Source organism: Enhydra lutris, unplaced genomic scaffold (genome assembly GCF_002288905.1).
Source record: "Enhydra lutris kenyoni isolate GAN:26980312 unplaced genomic scaffold, ASM228890v2 scaffoldscaffold38, whole genome shotgun sequence".
In the NCBI taxonomy this organism is placed as follows: domain Eukaryota; kingdom Metazoa; phylum Chordata; class Mammalia; order Carnivora; family Mustelidae; genus Enhydra; species Enhydra lutris.
Window position 1 is genome coordinate 15,237,975 of NW_019154122.1, and position 21,879 is coordinate 15,259,853.

The following is a 21,879-nucleotide window of genomic DNA, read 5'->3' on the forward strand; positions in this document are numbered from 1 at the left end:
CCTATTGCTTCTGTGTCTCTGGAGAGGCCTGACTGACACAGAGGGCAACTGAGAAGAGCAGAGAAGCCTTCCCTGACTGCTAACCCTCTCCAGCTCTCCGCCCCTGCCCCTGCCCTCCCTCTCACCTTCATCACCACACCCTCCTGTGGCTCTGCCACTGTGGTCTGGGGATGCGCAGGCCCCACCATATCAGAGATCTGAGGGTCTATAAGAGCCTGATTCACCACACTTGGCATATGGCACGTTCTCCTTGGAATGAACAAGAGAGGACTCTGACAGAAGGTCGGTCAGTCCATGGGGTCAAATACTGCCAAGGTCAAGGGGAATGCTCACAGAGGGAAGTCCTCACACTAGGTATGTCAATTGGTTATGGCCCTGGTGACAGAGGCTTTAAGCAGCAAGAATGAGCTGTGAAGAACTAGAAACAGTTCTGGACTGAGCCAGAGGAAGGCCCATCTAGCCACAAGGCCAAGGGTGCCTGTGGTTATATCACCGTCTTACCCTCCCAGAGAGTCCAACTGAGAGTACAGAGAAGTAGAAACTCCTACATCGACATGACTTCCCTTTCTCCAGGCATTTGGATGCAAGAAGCACTCACTTCTTTCTATTATATTTTTGAAGCATAAAATATATTGCTACAGCGAGAGGATATCATTAAAGGTTAATTATGAGAAACTTAAAGGTTATTTTTGCATATCTCACCTCTTGGACAAAAGCTGCTTTCTCATTACCATGTTAGAATATAAATTAATCTGAAAAGCATCTAAAATGCCACGGACGCTTTAACTTTATTATGAGGAGAGACACCACGAACACACATGCGCGGGAGGTTGGCCCATAGCCCTCCATCCTCCCACCGTCCTCCCGGTGCTCTGAAGCCATTCCTGCCCCCAAAACCTCTTCTCCAGACCAAAGTAGTCAGGTCAGGACCACTCTTCCAGAAGGAGCGACTGTCTCCTCTCTCTTCCAGGCAGCCCCGTCCAGCGAAATGGGCCACAGGGACACACTTGAGCACGAGGCCCGGGGCACACATGGGAAACCCAGGCAGAGCCCAGGTGCTGGTGCGCAGCCCACGACCCCTGCAATCCCCCGGCCCCAGAAGCCATCGAGTCCCCCAGCCTCCTGTGCTTCCTGCCCCCCTCTGTGGCTTCTGACAGAGAAGGATGGTTCCAGCCTTAATAAAGTTAGACTGAGTTTCACTGAATAATTTATTTGCACACACTGCATTTCAGAAAGTCGCTGCTTCTCTTGCTGATGCTACACCTTCCTGGGGTGAAGTGGGGGTCCAGTGGGCAAAGCAGGAGGGACGGGACAAGCATGTCCAAAAAGGGGCCATGAGTCTGCCGGGGGGAAGGCTCCACTGATGGGCGGAGGCAGAAGGGCGAGGACAGCAAAGCAAGCCCACCCCGAATCCCTACCCCACCCCCACCCCATGCAAGGAGGGGAGTCCTGGAAAGGGAAAGGAGTAAACGAAGTCCCCGTGCGGTTAAGCAGCACATCCCCACTTCCCGTGAGAGCAGCGGCCTGGAACCAGAGCAGCGGCTCTCCCCGGGGAACAGGGCCGTCGGGGACAGCTCAGCTCTGCGGGACTGCAGCCCTGCCGTCCGTCACTCAAGAGCAAGAGCGGACAGGAAACTTTTGGCCCCTGGAATGTGCTGCCACAAAGAGAGACAGAAATGGGGGGGCGGGGGCCCCAAAGCTTATCAAGAGCAGCCAACACCTGCTGGGCATCTGAGGAGAGAAGGAGCTAGAGCTGGAGGAAAGAAGACTCCGTCTGGACCAGAAGATTCGGCTTGGTGCTCAGCTCTGCCACTGACCCACCCAGCAACCCCGTCTGAAGAGGGACAGGAACATCTGCCTCGGCCGGTTAGCTGAGGAACGCAGGAGAGGGCACAGCCAAACCCCTTGCGGGCTGGGAGAGAGCTAAACTGCAAAGATTATCGACAGGTGTCTCGAGAGAGACAAGGAGAAAGGCCAGTCCGCCTGTGCTCTGATGGACACACGGCCCCATATTCTCCAGGTAAGAGAAGGTCTGGATGGAGCCAGACGTGCGAGACGGACAAAAGGAGGTGGCGACCCGCAGCTCTGGAGGGCAGGCCTGCAGCGAACGTATCAGCCCCCAGTCCCACAGACACCCCCACGCAGGGTCTGGCTTGTGCGCTGACGGAGATGCCAACCGCCCAGCAGAGAGACGCCCGCACACGGAGAATGAAACAGACCGCTGCCACCGTCACGGTAACGGCCCCCCGTCTCCGACGGCCTTTCCACACATGATCCCGTCCACCCTGTGCAATGACCCCGGAGAGGGGTCCGCATCAATAAGCCCATTTCACAGGACAGATGACTGGGCTCAGAGAGATGAAGCCTCTTGCCCTCAGGTCATCAGCCGTCACACGTCCAACACCGCTCTCCAGCTCACAGACGGCAACGTTAAAAAGGATCCGGCTCTGTCTGTCTCCCAAGCCCCCCCTCTTAAAATCGCACTAGCCGGCCTGCTCAGGGGAGCTTCTTGATAGAAATTTCCAGAAAGCCAGGAAGAGTGGAGCCAGGGCAATGTGGATGTAGAGGCAGGACAGAGCTCCTCAAAGATGCCCATATCCTCACCCCTGGAACCCGTGACGGCGTGAGGCCACAGGGCAAGGGGCACTGGAGGTTGCAGACAGAACTCAAGCTGCTGGTTCACTGACCTTGACACGGGGACAACAGACCAGATTATCGGGTGGACCCTACGTCATCACAAGGATCCTTCAACGTGGAAGAGGGAGGCAAAGAGGTCCCCCAGAGACAGGGTCAGTGCACTTCCCCAAGCATGGCCCTTGAGGCAGAGGAAGGGGCAGCAAGCAGACACATGGGGGGGGGAGCCAGGGAAGCAGACCCCCCGCCTCAGGCCCCCAGAAGGAGCGCAGCCCGGCAGACATCTCGCTTTCAGCCCATGAGACCGTGTTTGCACATCCGACCGACAGGACTGGAAGATGATGAACGTGCCGTTTCAGGCCACAAGTTCATGGTGATTGGTTCTGGAGGTGAGAGGACCCGACTATGGGAGGGACGTGCGTGGACACAGCAGTCACCCAAGAGTCCCTGATGGGAGGGGCCCAGAGTCACCCACTTCCTGCTGGTGCAGGAGGATGACCACCCCACAGGTAGCACATAGAGACCCAAGGATCGGCACTGTCCCTCTGGGATCAGAGGACAAACCAGCCGCCCTGAAGAGGCAGGAACCCCACCCTTCTAAGAACACCGTCCATGTGCCCCAAGTGAGCAGCCGCTGTCGGTAAAAAACGGCGCTGGCCTCCAGGTTGCTGATTAAATATTACAACAAGAGGCCCCACGTGCCCCTGCAGCGGGGCTGAATAATTCATAGCGGGCTTATTTGAATGAAGCAGAAGGCAAGGAGCTGAACTGGGTCAGGCCGGCCCGGCCTGCTCAAGCAATGCAGCTATTAGGTCATTGTAAAACAAAAGGGATGAGCTGCTGAAAGGATTAATTATTGGCTTCTCAGCTCTCCTGAAGCACAGTGCCTAAAAATCATTGCAAATCGATGTCTATTAAACTGCCTCTGAACATTCCAGCCCTTCAGGAAAAGAAACTTTAAAATAAGGAGGGGGCAGGAGAAATTCTAATGGGCTGGGATGAAGGGTTGCATGGCCCAGAAAATGTGCTCTGCTCCTCGTTAACAGAATGCCCCAGCAGCTACAGGAAGCGACGAAGGGGTAATGGCAAGATCTCAGAAGCAAATTAAGCCAACACCTAGAGCCCAGGAGCATGTTCCAGGAAGGAACAGAATGAATCACTTGAAAGTCAGATAAATTGAACGCAGAAACACCTCGGGCCACCTCGAGCTCATTTCCAGAATGACCTGTGCTCCCTTTCCAGGCTGCCACAGGCTGGAGAGTCACCAAGGTCAGATCTGCCCCCATAATGAACCAGGGAGAAGCCCACCACACCAGCAAAAAGGCCAGGTCAGGCCAGCCCCACACTGGGTTTCAGACCTTGAGACCTCCCCAGCCTGTGTGCCCCCTGCATCCCCTCACCTGGAGTCCTGAGAGGGGAGGACTGGGCAGCAGACGGGCCACCCGATGTCCCCAAACGCTAAGCTTTCTCACTCTGGCCAACAGGAGGACAGTCCACCTGCACTATTTAAAATCCTGCAACATCTCAATCAGTGGCGTGCCATGCCATCCCACGGGATGTCCTCTTATTGGCAACTCAGCAATGGCAAATGGATGTCAATGCAACTAGTAGTGGCCCTCTGAAACAGAGCTGTGTTAAGAAGGCTTCTGAGGCTGAATCCAGCTCTTAAGAAAAGGGGGTCATGATTAGTGATGCCTGACCTGGGCCTTGGTGGGTCACACATACATGCCATCTCTGAACCCAACTCAGGCATCTTAAGGAGAAGGAAACTGAGTCCCAGAGAGGCAAAAGCACTCTGTCCAAGGTCAGACGGTGAGTGTCCACGCCATGATTAGCTCCCCAGTCACACTATGCCTTTCTTATCAGTCTCCATGTGAGACAGGATTGTGGTGGGCAGCATCTCAGTTTGTCCCTGGTGATCCTTGCCTCCTGGAATCCTTGCCTTGGTGATGCCCTCCCCCACTGTGAAGTGGGCCTAGTGACTCTCTTCTAAGAAACAGAGTCCAGCAAAAGTGACAGGATGTCATTTATGAGATCAGATTCCAAAAAGACTCTGGCTTTGGTCTTGCTCATCCTCCCATACTGTCTTGCTAACCTACTCTGATGGAGGAAGCAAGCTGCACTTTGGAGAGACCCATGTAGCAAGGAACCAGGGTGACCTTGGCTAATGGCCGGTGAAAAACTGAGCTCCTGGCCCAAAGCCGAAGAAAGACTGAATCTTCCAACTACCATATGCGTGAGCTTGGAAGTGGCTCCTGCCCCACTCGAGTCTTCAGATGAGTCTGCAGTCCCATCTGACGCCCCGGCTGTCACCATGAGAGACCCAGGGGCAGAGGCGTCCAGCTTAGCTGTCCTGCCTTCCTGACCCACAGAAATGGTATTTGTTATTTTAAGCCACCGAGTTCTGAGTTGTTACATAGCAATAGATAACTTAGTAATCAATAAATATCTTTTACATGGATAATCAATGAATTTGGGCTCTGAGTTCGGCCTCCTACGTAACCGCCTTCCATCTAAAATGCCCTTCTCTGCTGACTGCTGTGACATGAAATCCACTACCACCTCTCCTCTCAGAAACCGGTTTTTCCCAAAGAGCACTGCTGGTAGTTGACAATGGCATGGGTCTTCAGACCATCATTCCGTGCAACCACAAAAACAGAAGCAAAGAACAATCGGTCTGTATGCGTACAGAACACAGGGCCATATGGGACTGCCTTCTGGATGGATTCCTGGCAAGATCATCATAGTGAATATACCAACACCATGTCCCACGAGGGTTCAGCGTTTCCTTGTTTACTCCTCACAACAGGCACTGTTGTAATTCCCATTATACAGATGAGGAAACTGAGGCACAGGGGGGTAGTTAACTTCCTGCTAATAAGTGGCCAAACTGGGATTCAAATCCGGTCTGGCTCATAACCACCCGGCACTTCAGCACAGAATTCTCTTCATTGACACCAGGGTTTGTCCACCTCAGTGCTACCGACATGTAGGGTTAGATAATTCCTTGAGGGGGGAGCTGTCCTGTGCACTGCAGGACACTGTAGGATGCTTACCAGCATCAGTGGCCTCTACCAGTAGATGCCAGTAGCCTGTCTACTCCCACCGTGATCACCAATATGCAACATATTTATGTCTCCAGGTATTGTCAGAAGTCTCCTGGGGATGTCCAAACTCTCCCCAGTGGACAAGCACTGCTCTCCAGTCTGGGAAGAGGTGGACATGATCCCGGTGGCTGACCAGGGTGACCTTGCAAATGGCCCCACTCACGGTCCTGTGAGGTACACAAGGGCGGAGGAATGACACAGGCTTTCGAGTCAGACAGCCGCTGTGCATCCCAGCTTGGGAAGTCCTTCCAACCTCCCTGCACCTACCTAGACACTCGATAAAAGGGGGCCGTGGTTGTGTCCGCCAGGACAGCTCTTCAGCATGGAGAACAGCTCTGGCTCCTTATTCAGCCTCTGCCAGGCTCCCCGCAGACTGAACACAAATGAAGACATCCCAGCGGCAGCCCTCCCCTCCGCGAAGCTTTTCTTTCTGGGCCTTCATTCCATCCTAGTGCAGCCCATGGCCTCTAGAGCCTTCTAATCACTTATGCCAAAGCCACCAATTAATTTGCTGTATCCGTGGTTTCAGGACGAGAAAAGACCAAGTGTCGCCCTCCTGTCCCCCACCAGGGCACACAATCCCCTCCCCCCAACCAAAGTTCAGGGTTTTCTGATTGAAATTCACCCCTACAAATGTTGCTGTGCTGTTTTTCCCAATGAAATCAATTGAATCCAATTGATCTTGGCCCCGTTTTGCATTCCTCCTACAGCTCCGTGTGTGCGCGAGCGCATGCGTGTGTGCACGCACACGTAGGCCAGGCTCTCCTGTGTGTGCTGTCTGGGAATTACTCTCCAGTTATCTCGGATATGCATGACCTGTCTCTCCAATTGGATTAGGGGCCATGTTTTCTACTGCCTTTGTAACCACAGAGTGCCTGGTACAAACCTATGCACACAGCAGGCACTCAATAAAGGCTTGTTGGTGGATGCTAGAGATTACAGAATTGCCTTTCAACAACCGCCTGTCCTCGCCCCACCTGCCATCCAGCATCCCCGCTGAGACAGGCGGCCCCTGGCGGTCTCCACACCAGCCCCCGGAGGCAGCTCTTCAGCTGCCTGTCGGCAATAGGATCTCGCCCTCCAAGTTAGCAAGATCACCAGCCCAAACCAGAGAGAACCCTGGAGCCTGCCTGAGTCACAACCGGGAAGTCGAGATATTAAGCCATCCGCCTGTTGGAAGCTACTTTCCAAGCCAATTAGGGATAATTTTAGGAGAGCAGGTTCATGAGATGTAACATCAAATGCTCTCCTCTGAAATGAAGGCTTCCTGTAGGATTGACTTCTCCAGAGCAAACAAGTTTTGCTGGAAAATTATAATGAACACTTGGTGATGCAGAGAACCGCTCCGTCGGGCTATAACTACTCCCAAGTGCCCCACTACTCAGGGTGGTTAAGAAATTATTTTAAAGCCCTAAGATGCTGAAGTTGAAAAAAGCACTCCAAAATGAGTCAAAAGGACCTGGGCTATGGTCTCAACGTCGGTGTCTAATTAAGCTGAGCGACCTTGGGCGGGTTACACCATCAGTAAGACTCAGTTGCCTCGGCCTTGAGCAGAGGGAAGTGGATAGGCAGGAGAGGGAAGGACTCCTGTTCTCTCTCTCCCCTCGCTTCCCCCCTTCCCTTTACCTCTGTCTTTCTGTCTCCCCCCACCTCACCCCCCCTGCCTCAGTATGCTACAGGCACTCCCCACTTTGTAGGGCTGTTATGAATCTTGAGATCCCAAGCTGGACGGAGCAGCTTTGCAAGGTACAGTCTGTGAGGTCCTGAGGAACGTTCAGTGCTGGTCTGTGGGTTGGGGCTTTATAGCAGTTTCATGAATTAACATAAACCAGGCCTCAAAGGAATCAGATAGCTGGAAAACACAAAAACTGAAGCTGGAAAACACAAAAACTGAAGCTATTGATAACCGGTGGCTGAGGCCATTGCTGGACGGGAAGTCACAGCACATACCTCCTAGAACTCCAGGGGAAAGGCCAGGTATTTTAAAACTGACTCCGAGATGTTTGCATGGACCACTCTTTTACCAGAATGTACACCCTCATCACGTCAGGTTTGGGTTAATATTAAATTAGGTTGTAGTTGGTGAACAAGTAACAAACAGCTCAAAGCAACATCCAGATGCTGGCTGGGAGGGACCCCAGATCTGCCCTCTGCGCACCCCTACTTCCCCGTGCTCCCATCCATGCCCACCAGAAACTGGGAGCGCCACGGGGGAAATCCCCAGTGGACTCGTGGAATGTTCCTAAACTAATGGCAATGTTACTTCTGTGAATTCAGACACTTATCCAGGTGATGAAGCCTTAACTTTCTGGCGGGGGAGGGGGGGACTGACTAAGCAATGACCTTAACTTAGTAAATTAATTCCAAAGCACAATTGTTTTCAATCTTCATTTGAAATCAGCCTTCGTTAATCTAGATTTAATGGCATATGAAATGGAAATTCCCTTAATAAAACAAGTTATGAATATTTATCATCCCATTTTACCTGAAAATTGAATAATTCATCAATTAACTCTACTATTAATTATTTAATGCAAAATTAACAAACTGCAAAACTCTGACGTATCCTTGCAGCCCTCTGGCGCTGGAGAAATGGCGGACCATGGGTCACTCCAGACATAAGCTAACGGGACACAGGAGTTAAGGTTGGAAGTTTCTACAGGAAGCAAGAACCACTTACTCGTAAAGTAAAGGGATGGATTTTCTTCTCAGCTTGGAATTCTGTACCACGGCCAAAAAGGAACTCAAAGTTTGGCCATTGTTTCAAGGGAATATTTCTCCCGTGCGTCCCCTCTGTCATCCGTCACTATCACACTATTGTCAATATTTTTCCACCGCGTAGATGGGCCCGTGGTGTGAGGCTATCGTGCCCAGCAAGGCACCCGGGGACCACGGCCACCCCTGGAGCCTCGGTCAGGCCCCCAGTGCAAAGAGGAGCGAGTAGGCTGAGAGGAGGCAGAACGCAAGGGACCGAGGCACCCGTGGGGGTGACGGCAGCCGAGGCAGGGGTTACTGACATCCTAAGGGAATCGAAGCTTTGGGCTCGGAGCTGCTGAGCCCCCCATCAGCCAGGGTGGCTGAGAGTTCTTCCGACTCTCTCAACGCCAGATCATACCTTGTCCCCGGAGAGGACAGCAGCTAACGGGACACAGCAGGTTCAGAGGGACAGTCTTTCTGTCACCAGCGCAGATACCTGCAGAGGCGAGGGAGAGCTCCGGGTTTCTGAGCACCTCCATCCTTGTCCTCGCCGTGCGTGCTCCGCTTCTGGGGCAACCGGGATGGGGCCGTTAATCATCAAAACCCTCCCCCAGGTGTCCCCTTATCCCCAGATCTTCTGCCCTTATCCCCAGATCTTCGCCTGGTGTGTGGCCCTCCGCCCGCGCTCCCCGCCCTCACCGCCTCCCAGGACTTCATCCAGTCCCACATGCCCCTCACGCCACGCCCCCAACACACGCACACTCACACACGCTTGCACACAGGCACACAGATGCTCACACGTACCTATTCGCACACTCACGCGCTTGCACACACGCACACAGACACACACATATACACATGCACGCACTCACACACTCAGCCCCTCATCTGTTGGTCTCTGCCCGCCCAGTCTGGCCTTTCAGGAAAGCAGCCCACCCATCCCTCCCTCCCCGCTCTGGAGGGGCAGCAACCCCCACCCGCACTTGTCGCTCCTAGCATTCCTCCAAACCACCCTTGTTTCATCCTGACTCACCCCCACATCCCCACAGGCCAGCCCCGCACCGGCGCACGGCGGGCCATCAGAGCCCTTTCCTGAAGAAACAGGTGAACAGAGCAGACCAGCAATGACATGAGGGACAACACGGTGTTGTGCGGCTCGGAATAAAAGGGCTCGTGCGTAACCCTGTGGTCTCCCCCAGCAGAGCCCCTTCAAGCCCCAGATGGGAGGAGTGGGGACAGCATCCCCCAAAGTTGGTGGATGGGATTAACTCCTGGGAGGCTGTGACAGCGGCAGCAGAAGAGCCACGGGTGTGCGTGAGGGAAGCTTCATGGAAACGGCGCGTTCCACAGCCCAGGCAGTGCTTCTGGACAGATGCGCGTGCGCCCCGTCTCTTTCCTCTCCTATGCCGCCGCACACAGTCTCCTTCTTGCCCTGATTTCACGGCCTTTCTCCACGACTTTCCCCTGAACCCTGGCAGGGGTCTGGCTTCCCCGGCACCGCGGCCTGGCCGCCCCCTGCCCCTTGACCCACAGATCCCATGCCACAGAGGCAAATCGGTCCTGTGCCTCATGAGCCCCCACCAACACGTGCCCCCACATTCCCACTGACCTCGTCGGGGCTGCGATGGAAAGAGCAACGCAGCGGCCCAGAAGCCACCTCGGTGAGGGCCGCACCGTTTGGCTGAGCCAGGACCCGCTCCCCGACTCACGCAGCTGCCCTCCCCCTGGGCCTGGGTGCCCCCTGCCGCCAGAGGCCCCTCCGACGAAGCAGCTCAATCCACGGTGAGTTCCCCACTCAGCGAGGTCAGGGCAGCCACTACAGAAGAATTTATCTCTTCTTGTAGGAGAAATTGTATTTCATCCCATCTTATTAAACTGGTAAAAGAAAAGAAGGAAAATTTTCCCAGAAATATTGCTCGTACAAAAGAGAACAGGGACTAGAGGTCTGTGAGTATATGTGTGTGTACACGTGTGTGCATGGGAGTTGTGCATTTATGTATGTCCTATACATGTGTATATGTGCCCAAGACTGTGTGTTTCTGTAGGTGTGCGTGTGTAAACGTGTGTCCGCACATGCACATGCCTATACCCGTCTGTGCATACGTATGTCCGCGCATGTATTAAATATGTACACAGATGCACCTGTGTCTGTGTGTGTCTACAGGTGTGCGTGTGTGTACCACAGATGTGTGTGCGTGTGTGGATGCCTAAACATACACACACCACACAAACCAACAGTGCATGTGGCAAGTGGGATATGCAGGAGAGCTGGAGAACCACAAAAGGTCTTCTTCCTTTGTTTTTGGTTATTCTCCATTTTTTTTAAAGCTCCAGCATAAAGGACTGTGGGGGCTCTAAGAACAGCAAAGACAGTCACAGCTCCTAACCAGACTGAGAACAGTGGGAGAACCTCCCGCCCAGAGTACCCAGCTAATTTGGGAATTACTCCTTACACAGAAGACCATGATTTGCAAAGAATGGTCTCTCCCCAGAACGTGCCTTCCCACCCGGCAAAGCCACTAGGCACGGGGGCGGCTCCCTTTCCCGCAGCCAGCAACAATTTATTAGATCAGAATTGATCTGCAGGAAACACCAAAGACACCAGCCCGGGCCGTTAAGGAAACACCAGACAATCCTAATTTTCCGCGTGCAGGAGGGACTGAAGACAGGAAGAACAAACGGGCAGGAGCAGAAACAAAACCGACCGTGGGGGGCGGGCACTGATAAGGACCATAAGTGCCGTCGGCAAGTGTGCGCACAGTGCCAGCACTGTCTCGCTCGCAACAGTCCTCACTGCCGGGTTATCCTGCACAGACACGCTGGCAGGAGCCCCCGGGCCAGCAGTCTCCATGGGTGCCCCAGCACCGCACCTTGCACCACGGGGACCCTGATGAGAGCACCCCGCCCGCAGAACCCAAGGAAGACATGCTCATAGCCACAGAGAGCTAGAACGCTTTGAGGCACACGGTCAGATGACCAAGCGTGGCATACCACACGGCCCCCAGCAGCCCCCAAACCCCTAAAATTCTGCCCAGCGAGAGGCCATGCCACACCCCTTGTGCTGACACCAGGAAAGGCTCTAAACCGAGGGCAGTACAGTGAAGCAGGGGAGGCACGTGTTGGGGGTGTGGTGTCTGCACGCCTCTGGCGGCAACCTTGCACACGAGGGGTGTGTGCCTCTCAGCAATGGGATTCCCTGGGCCCTGAGTGCGTTGCGCATGTACAAACCTCAAAACGACATTATGAGGCTCTTCTCCCCGAAAAAGAGAGACAGAGAAAAATACCATGAGTGAAACAGCAAGGAAGACTGAGTGCGCGCGTGAGCCGCAGAAGCAGGGCCGGCTCCGGCGCAGCCAGCCACAGAGAAGGAAAACAGGTGCAGACCCGCAAGGATGGGGCGACAGGAGCAGAGCTGGGACTGGGACAGAGATGTCAACACATTCCAGCAGAGCAGAAACAGCCCAAGGCCACGTGCCCCACAGGGGACACCGAGCACAGCAAGTCCACTTGCCCGTGGAGCCCAGGCCAACTGGCAAACTGCGAGAATTAGGTGCCAGAGAAGGCAGAGGTTGGAAATGAGGTGGGAGACAGGGAGAGGTCGCAGGTCTGTGCAGGGAGCGGTCAGGCCCTCCCAGGGCCCCACACCGACCCCAAGCCGCCAGGCAACCACCTGGCTTCTCCACCGCTATTGGAGACACATTTCTTCTCTGGAGAGAGAGACCCTTAAAAAATCCCGGGACTTGAAGGCAGTGGAGGAGAGGCAGGAAACAGATGCAAACTGGGGAAACTCACTAATGCATGGTGGCATTGCAAGCCCCTTCCCTGCCTGGTTCCCAGACTGGCAGCACCTGGGAGAACCCAGCCCATGCCTCCAGACCTCAGCGCCCAGAGGGGCTGAATCTCAGAATTCCGCAACCAAAGCCCTTGGGGGGGGGGTAAGGAAAATGCAGCAGGTGGCAGGGGGAGAGAACTGAATCCTCATTTAGCATATGAGGAAGTCAAAAGACAATCGCCCAAACCTGACAAAGCAAGAAAGAGCAGAGGAACACACGGAGAAGACCGGAGATAAATCTTAGAGCTGCGGGAATGACAAGTGGCGGCTCCTGGGACGCAGGCCTGCGCTGAGCGGCCGAGGTCTGCTGCTCCTTCTTCCAAGCCCTTTAGGGCCTATTGACTTATTAAACTATGTGCATGGATATTTTTGACAAAAAGGAAAATAGGGAAGGAAGCGGAAGTGGGACCAGGAGCAAGCAGCTGCCTGTCCCAGGGAGGACAGACATCAGGGAGGACAGACACCAGAGAGGACAGACACCAGGGAGGACAGACACCAGGGAGGACAGACACAAGGTCCATCCCGATGAAAGCTGGCCCAGCTGCTGCTGAGCACAGACGAGCCCATCCCCCGCTCCCCCCTGCCCACCCACAGAGGGGACAGCAGCGGAAACCTCCCAGGGGAATCAGGGTCGCAGGGACCTGGGCAGCCCCCCTCCCACACGCAGGGATCCCCGAGAGGCGGCCTCCGCCGGCGCCCCCAGCTTCGTCTCCTCTGCAGTCCGTGATTCCGGAATCTGGGACAGACCCAATTCCACACAGAGGCTAGGGATTTCCCCACCACTGTCGAGACACCACACGCTTTATCCATCAGGATCCAGGTCACGGCTAATTCCCTTCCTCACCGGGAAAGGTCTCAAAACCACAGGACCCTGAGGCAGATGCCTCCCGGGAAGGTCCCGGGGCGCGGGGCGGATGGGGCCTCGCAGAAGTCTCAGGCAGCAGACACCACAGCTGCGAACCCCCTCGCACGCCGCTCGCTCTTTGGTTAATGATGACAGTTTGCACTTGGTCAAGGATTCGCTCAATATCTTAGGCAAATACCGAAATGGATATAACATGACACATCGTTATGTTAATTTGATAGCAGGCCCCCAATTCAGCAAAATGCAAAGGTCGCCACACTGAAATGACTGCTGACCCAGTTTATTTTTTCCTTGCAGCCACGAAGAACAGAACCCCCGAAACCACACAGGGAGAAGCGCTGCTCTCTCAAACTCCGCCCCCCAACAGACCCCTCCACGCACGCGCGCAAACACACGTCCAGCCAATCCCTGACCCCCGCCCTGCCCAACTAGACACAGAAAGCTGCTATGGGAATCTTTTTTTTAATCGCCAAATACAAGCAATGTGAAATTTACCTTTTTTACCACTTTCGAGTGTGCAATTCACGGCACTAAGTTCATCCACAATGCGGTGTAGCTGTCACCGGCATCCGTTCCAAGAACGTTCTCCTGTCCCCATGAAATGCTCACCCTGCACCCCCGTCCCCCAGCCCCTGGCTCCCACCCATCTTCTCTCCGTCTCTGTGGGTCTGACTCCCCTAGGACTTCACAGAGTGGAGTCACACGGGGTCTGACCCCCTGTGGCAGGGACACTCGAGGGAGCAAGGGTCCTCGAGCTGCAGCCACGCTGCGGGAACCGTGTGTCAGGACTTCTCCGGGGTTTACTTCTGTGAAGTCTTTAATCACCCAAAAACGGCCTCCCCAGGTGACTTTTGCAATTCTATTCTGGTCTCTCAAGCACCCTCCCCAGTAACAGGAGCTGGCCAGGGATCCCACGCCCTGCAGGGGGCCAAGGGTCAGCCCCACAGGCCACTCACGGAGGCCCTGGCACAAAACAGTGCCAACTGCACGGGGACAGGCCTGCGGCCGGATCCGGCTGGCTTTCCAGCTGCAGCCCCGAGCCCACACCCGGGTTCTGCCCCGAGCCTGCACCCTGCCCTGCGCCCCATCGAAGTTCCCCTGTGCACTAGCCATTCAGAGACAAAAGAGGCAGCATGACCCAATGGCAGGGGCTCCCGTCTCCCCGCGGAGGCAGGACTGCCGTACAGATGGCGGCTGAACTGTCACACAGCTGGTGATACAGCACATGTGGGCCGCAGAAGCTGACAGCGACAAGGCCACTACAGGTTGGTGCGTCTGCGGGGCCTCCCAGAAAGAGGTGAGACTCGAGGGACGGGCAGACTGGGCTGGACATGGAGCATTCTCGGTCTGAAGGCAAAAAGTAGGGGACACGGAGATGTGTTTAGAGAGCAGGAAGCAACCACCTAACTAGTAGGTGCTTTGAGGTGGGAATCAAAGGGAAGTACTGAAGAAGACGGTTGAGGCAGGACAGCAACCTTGAACGTGACACCAGAGGGGGACTTGTCACATAGGAAATCTCCAAGGCATTGGAGGGGAACAATGGTGCCACGAAGGAGCATTGTAGGGCAGCTGGTGCCAGGGAGGGGGTCCAGCCCAGAGAGGGAAGCGCAGCAGGAGGGGTTCCCCTAATCTAAGGTTGACAGTGGTGGTACAGGCGACCTGGGGGACTGCAGATAGGGGCTACAGTCCAGAACATAGGCAGAAGCACTCGCTACCTCCATGCAGGGACAAGAGTCCTGGGGTGGGGGGAGGACATGGTAAGAAAGAGCAGAGGACAGAGGACTCGGTGGCCACCCTCCCGCCCCGCCACCACTGGGAGCACAAGAAACAGTGGACAGTGAGGTCCAGGAAGATGAGAAAGGGACAGTGGGGTGTCTCCGGGTGTCACATCGGTCTTCTCAAAACTTGGGTCTCACTTTCCTTCTCCCTCCTTCCAGAGTCCCTCCCTAGAGTTGGCTGTTTTACTGCTCATTGACCAAGAAGCACTCAGCGCTCATTATAGGAAAATTCTATTACTAGACCTTTAGTGCTTCAGTGTTAGGTGCTATCTATATAAATCTAATTAATTAATTAGATAATTAATAGCATCTTCCAGCTTCCTTCTAACCAGTATACACAGGATTCCTGGGAAGGAAATGCTTCCAGTTCCATCCAGAGCTTTGCATGTCCCCGATTTACAGGGAAGGCTGCACGTTTCCCGGGGAGGAGCGATACATTCTTGGGATTGCTGAACTCTGCAGGCCGCCTCCCTGGGCCCTGCTCCACTCCGCAGTCTGCACTACGGGCAGGGTGCTGTTTTCCCACACTGCCTGCCGCAGGGAGGCTAAGTCCTGTGCTGGAGGGCAGCATGGGAACGCACCTCATGGACGCACCTGAGCTGTGCTCACCGACACAGGGAAGCTTTGCCCGGCACCTGGCTCTCCCAGGTGGCTCAGAAATCTTGGCGATGGGAGGTGGTAGGGAATAGCGAAACCCCGCATTGCACCACCTTCAAACCCCACACCCACACAGTGGGACAGCACAAAAGCTAAGATGACGAGCTTTGCAGGAAGATAACCATGGGCTTAAGTTCCAGTTCCAACATCTGCTGTGCAATCTTGGACAGATCGCGTACCCTCTCAGCATCTCGCTGCCGGGCAGGGCAGTTGAAAGGATCTAAGAGCACAGCACCAGGTCAGTTAACCGATCCAGGGGACACACAAAACAGAAACAGAACAGAGCAAGCCCAGATCTCTTCCGTCACACACTCAGACACGTCTTCTGTCTCAGGCTCATTCACACCACAGACACGCACTGAGGCCCGACCGCATGTCCAGCACGGTCCCAGGCCCTAGGGATACCCCACGAGCACACCAGCACCAGCGGTACTGTCACTTTGGGGGAGAGGAGGTCAGATCAAGAATAAAAATAAAAAGAGGAAATACATCGTGTGTCCAATGGCGGCAAGTGCTCCGCAGAAACATAAGAAAAAAGAAGAAAGGAGGTCTGGCGGAACGGAAAGGGTGTGGTTTTAAATAGCGTGCTCAGGGAAGACCTTGCCGAGAAAGTGACACCAAATCAAGGCCAGAAGGAGGAGCTGGAAGAACATTCTAGACCGAGGGAGGGGCTCCTCCTTCCAAGACTCTGAATTCTCCTGGTGGGGTGGGGAGTGTGGAGCTCCCCAGGGCCCCCAAATGGTATTATTACAGTGCTGAGCACACAGCAAGTGCCAAATAGAGACGTCCTGAAGGGTGATTTTTCAAACTGCCATTTCCAGAAGGTCCCAGTGGCTGATAATACAATATGGGCTGTTTAAACATTCAACACTCAACCCGCCACCGCCCCCGAGGCCCCCAACCCTGGGAGCTTCCTTGTAGCACACCTCATTATGAAACAGGTGAGCGGGGCTCCCGGGACCTTCTCTGTAATTAGGACAGTATCTGGGCAAGGGCTATATTTATAACCCCCAGCCATCAGCAAGCCACCGAGACAAGGCGGGTCCCTGTGCAGCTCCCTACACCAACATCTATATGTGAACTGATTACCACAATTAATTTAATAGGGATTCCTCCACACAAACAATGTATCATTTTATTAGGAAACTCTATAAATGTCAGTGGTGCAATTCATTTTTATTAATTTTCCAAAATGAAATTAGCAGTGGCGGTGGCACACAAGTCGCATTGCCTCCTCATTCAGTGGGGTATTGGTGTCATTAATTCCTTAGTACCAGGAGGCCGGTTTGTATGAACTCAGCAGTTAACTGCACCAATTAATTTCAATACCAGGGACGGGAGGGGGGCACCCAAACTCAACTCAACAACTAATTTAGGAAGGTCCTTGAACAACCACAGCAACTTTTCCCTCCTCCTGGGACGAGAAGCCTTCAAGTATAAACACGGAGTGGGTATTATAATACTAATAGGAAACGTTCTGTCTTTACCCTCTGCCTTGAGGAAAGAAATTCGTCTTCCCGAAGCCTGGAGAGACTCTGGCACATGTCTCTGAAGTTGCAGCCTCCGGCGGGCTCAGGGACTGCCCCTTGCAGACAAGAGGAATGGGGACATCCGCAGGCAACCACACGGAGCCTCCCAGTCTCCCTCGAGCCTCGTGATGGCCCAGTGAGGACAGGGGCATGGAGTCCATCTCATACATGGAGAAAAACAGAGTGGCTTTTAATGAGGCGCTAAAATGACTTTCTACAAGTCCCAGAGTGATCAAGGGACAGGGCTAGGCCTCAAAGCCCGGCTTGTCAATATCCAGCTCTCCCCATTCCCACTCAGCTGCTCGCATGCCCCTTGTGCCTCGGGACGGGAAGTCTCCTGGCCCTATTTATACTCCAAAAAGTCAAGTGAGTCAGGCATGACCGTGAGTGACATTCACTTCTCAACTGAAACCCAAACTCTGAAGGCTGAAACACGAGGCAAAATCCCTGCTTGAAATGTTTTACCGATCTGCAATCGGGGGGTGTCCTAAAACACAGCACGTGTCTGCGTATCTGAAATCGGATGTCTGGCCCGGGACGCGTGCCGGAGAATCTCACTCTCTAGCTAGAGGAAGCTCTTTCCTTCCACTCAGATTCAAGGAGGGTCCTGCTGAGGAGTGAGGGACGCACAGATGCTGCGGGCTGCTTGAGACGAAGGCGCTGCTGGGAGGCAGGAAATAGTGCAGAGACAGAAATCCGACAGACTCCCTTCCCCCACCCCACCCAGAAACCAGGGCAGCAGTTCTCAAAGTGAGGCCCCAGACTGGCCGTGTGCTGGCTCCTGGGAACTTGTTGGGAAAAACGGGTGCCCAGGCCCCACACCAGGACCAGTGAATCGGAGACTCTGGGGGTGGGGCCCCGGCGTGTGCATTTCAGCAAGCCCTCCAGCGGATCCCGGTGCCTGCTCAAGTCTGGGAATGTCCGCCCTGGAAGAAGATGTCCCCAGAAGAAAGAAGAGCCGAGTGTGTCAGGCTTTCCACAGCTGGGGACACGGCTGTGTTCCTCAAATAGCTGACGCATCACCATTCACTCAATCACTCCAACCCCACCCACACTCCGCGGAAGAAAGTCATTCCGGGCCCTGCTCTTACTGGGCTTGGCCACAGGAATGGCTTCGGCTAATGGATTTGCGAGCGGGTGAGACCTAGGATGCCACATCCCGCAGGACCCTCATTATGCCTACGCGGGTTGCCTTAGGCTTTTAAGCCCCTGCCATGCTCCATGACCATACGTCCCAGGCTATGGATGCTTCCTCAGCCCAGGTCCCAGAACAAAAAGACCCATGGAGCAGTCCTAAACCCAACCAAAGCCACAGCAAACCCACAGATCGTGAGCAAGGGGGGAAGAAGTCTGCTGTTCCGAATCACTGCATTCGGAGCTTGTTTCTTAGAAAGCATGACTGCAGCAGAGCTGGCTAATGCGGACCGCCTGGTTTTAGAGCAAGGGAATTCATGGCCCCAGAAGACTGAGGCGTTGTGAACATCCTGCAGCGGGACACGGGCTGGAGGGGAAAAAGAATCAGTGCCAACCCTAGCCCCACCCCTGGCCCCACCCCTGGCCCCACCTGTGGAGATGGGAATCTCAGAACTAACTTCCTCCTCAATATCCTCCGACCTCTTCCAAAATGGACCTTTCTGTCCTCATCAAAATGATGCTCACCAGTAAAAACTGAAGCCTAATAAAGTTGTGCAAAGTACCGTCCAGAACGAGTAAACAGTCTAGAGGCTAAGACCCTCTTTCCTCCATGGCTCAGAAAGGCTAGCGGTGGAGGACCTGGCCAAGGGGGCAGAGGACACACAGCCCCGCCCCTTCCCCGGGTCTCCGTTAACCTACCTGGAGAACTGGGCGCTTGCGCCCTGACTGAGACCGAGCTTCTGCCTCTGAAGTCACACCCACCGCCCCATCACCGTGGGAGCCACGCTCTGGCTGACACGCGTCACACCAACGAGTGCCTGGCCCTGTCACCACTAACGGAAAGGGGGTGGCAATTGCTGGCCATGGATTTCCAAGGCTCTCACATGTAACATAGCAACAATGATACCGGCGGGCAGGGGAGGAAAGAAGAGGCCGCCCTTTAAACACACCCTAAGCCCCAACGGCACCGTGGTTTACACAGCAGCGTCAACCCCCCCGCAGGACACAAGCCGACCTCGTCGTCCCTGATCCCCCACGGCCCCGAGCAGTGGCAGTCGGAGGTTCAAGCTCATTCACTGTACAATAAACCGCAATCGGAGCCTCTGCTTCCAACTTGGAAGATCTTCTCACCACCACCCAAATTAACTCGACCTTCAGTTGGAAAGCACGTTGGGATGAACGTGCACAGTTAAGGTAGTTTCCCATATAAAAAGTGGGCTTCTAGAGAACACTGGGGGCAGGTGGGGACATTCCCAAGATAAACCTCCCCTGATGTTCCCACCTGCCAAGGCTTTCAAAGCCACCAGTTGGGGGCCCAGTGTTAAGCCATCCCGTTAAAAGTCCCAACTCAGGTGACGGCAGCCGCACTGTTTTTAAGCTGATTGTGTTCACGGCCATGGCCGTAGGTCTGCTCATGAGACCTCAGTGTTGCGCACTATCAAAGGCATCATGGCACACTCAACTTGCCCATGAATTGACTTGCCAAACCAGGTAGTCAATGAAAATCAATCCATTTACCGTACATTGCTGAAAAGCTGCGAGATCTGGGACATTACCTTGTCTTAGGGGAGGTGGTTAGCCATTCTTCGTGCTTCTCAAATGTTATTAAATAAGCTGCAATTTCCTGAAACAGAAGAATAAAACAATAATAACAACAATTAGCTCACATCGGCTCCCGAGGGGTAAGAAAGTTCTTATTCCTTCCCAGCTCTCGCCTCCCTGGCAGGGCTGGACCCCCATCTCTGCTGGAAAATGCTTGCCGTGGAGGGTGCTTCTATTCTGAATTTGTTAAGCCCTTTCCGTTCAGCCCGCCATACAATAATAATCAACGCACTGGATTTCAGAAGATGAGTCAGTCGCAAGGACAAAGCTATTTCTCTGTGGGAGGAAAACATCAGACACCATTTCAGATACTAAATGTCATTAATTTGAAGGAGGGACAAACACGTGCCAACAACAGGTCCGCACTCATGCGAGGTCGTCATTGGGATGTTTCGTCTGTCTTCTTCTGAAGCCAGACTCATTTTTCACCACTGTCACGGGAGACGTCATGTTCCCGCCACCTGATTCCCACACCCCTGCACCAAATCACGCAAAGATTAAAAAGGAAAGATAAAGCCATGTTCCAGAGCGAGAGCGAGAGAGAGAGGTTAACCTTTCTCCCACTGATAACTTAATCTATTGAGTTGTGCTTCTGAAAGAAGAACCATGTCAGCAGAGTTTAAGGCAAAGATGGAGAAAATGTGGGCACCTGAAGATAAATTAAATATTTATAAACACAACAACATCGCTGCAGATAGAATTACTGATTTATTAATAATTTCCATAAAAAGCCAGTGGGCGACATCAACATAAGTCATTGCTCCAGCTCTGGGGCATGATATGGCCCATTACTTCCAGCTCCAAACGGATCTGCTAACATGAAATTGGCAGGGATTGGGAGTTAAATTAAGGCCGGACTAGTACACGTTTCCCTTGATCTTGGTGATGATACGACACAGAGCTGCTGTCCCTGACTATCAAAACATGCAGAGAGGGGCCTCCGTCTCAACTTCCTCTGCAGCTGGGGTGCCCAGAGGGCTCGTGGTGATGCAGCAGCCCATCCACCCAGAGGCCCTAAGTCCCCCTCTGCTGTGAGCCTCCTCCAGGCCTGGACATAACGGGACTGTGACCTGTGACCTGTGACCTGTGACCAGAGACGCTCAACCTGCCCTTGAAGCAAAGAGGAGCCTCTCAGTAAAACCAGGTCAGCAGAGGAGGTTAAGGCAGAAAACACCACCCACCCAATGTGGCCTGAAGACCACAGGCTCAGGCAGAGACCAGGGTCTCATATCATCACAGACACCAGCCACTACTCCCAGGTGGCCAGTGAGGTGACCCAGAGTCCATACCGCCTCATTCCAGAAGCCCACATCTTTCACCAAGAACCTGGCAAGTGGAAACCCGGGTCCCAAATGGACAGGTTCTTCTCACTGACGGCCACTAAAGAGATGGATCGACGGGCACCTGCTTTCTCTCAACTCTGGGCCTTTTCTGTTCCATACTCTGTTTCTTCTCCTTAGAAAACGCCTGCCCTGAGGCCTCACCGGAGACAGACAGCTGGCCCTCCTGACTATCCCGGCGGGGTTGGCTGCCCATCCTGCGTGGTCTCTTGGCACCGCACCTTCCAGTCCCTGTGATTTGTCCCTTGGCGTCCTAATTGCTTGCTTCCTTGGATGGCAACCCCCACTGGATCACGAGCTCCTCGAGGGCAAGGAAGATGTCATCAGTGATGTATCCCCAGGACCTAACGGTGTCCCGACAGGTGTTGGTTAGGCAGATGGATGAGTGGGTGGGTGGGTGGGTAGAGGGGCGGGGAGGAGGAAGAGCAGGCGTGAGGGAAACAAATGGGCAGGGAGAAGTGAGCCCGTGTGGCCATGCGCCTGTGTTCTGCGGCTGTCATGTGCTCGTGTAGGTTTGTTTTTGGGTGACGTCACAGCGGCGTCCTAATGCAGCGGCTCCTAAATAATCCCTGACCAGGGCTTCCACGACCTCCCCGCGAGGCAGCAAGGTGACGCAGTGTCACGGTTAAGAGCACAGGCTTCGGAAGCAAACGGACCTGGCCTGGGGCACTGGCTCTGCCACTTGTTAGCGGTCTGGTCTTGAG

The 21,879-nt window shown here is 54.2% G+C and overlaps 1 protein-coding gene across 1 annotated transcript in view; it reads right to left on the reverse strand.

Moving 5' to 3' along the window:
* LOC111154898 (calmodulin binding transcription activator 1) overlaps positions 1-21,879 on the reverse strand; it is an 811,409-nt gene that overhangs the window by 522,781 nt on the left and 266,749 nt on the right. The window contains exon 4 of the mRNA XM_022514846.1: positions 19,790-19,857. Within this exon, the coding sequence (XP_022370554.1) occupies positions 19,790-19,857 (68 nt within the window). The remainder of the gene's footprint in view (positions 1-19,789; positions 19,858-21,879) is intronic.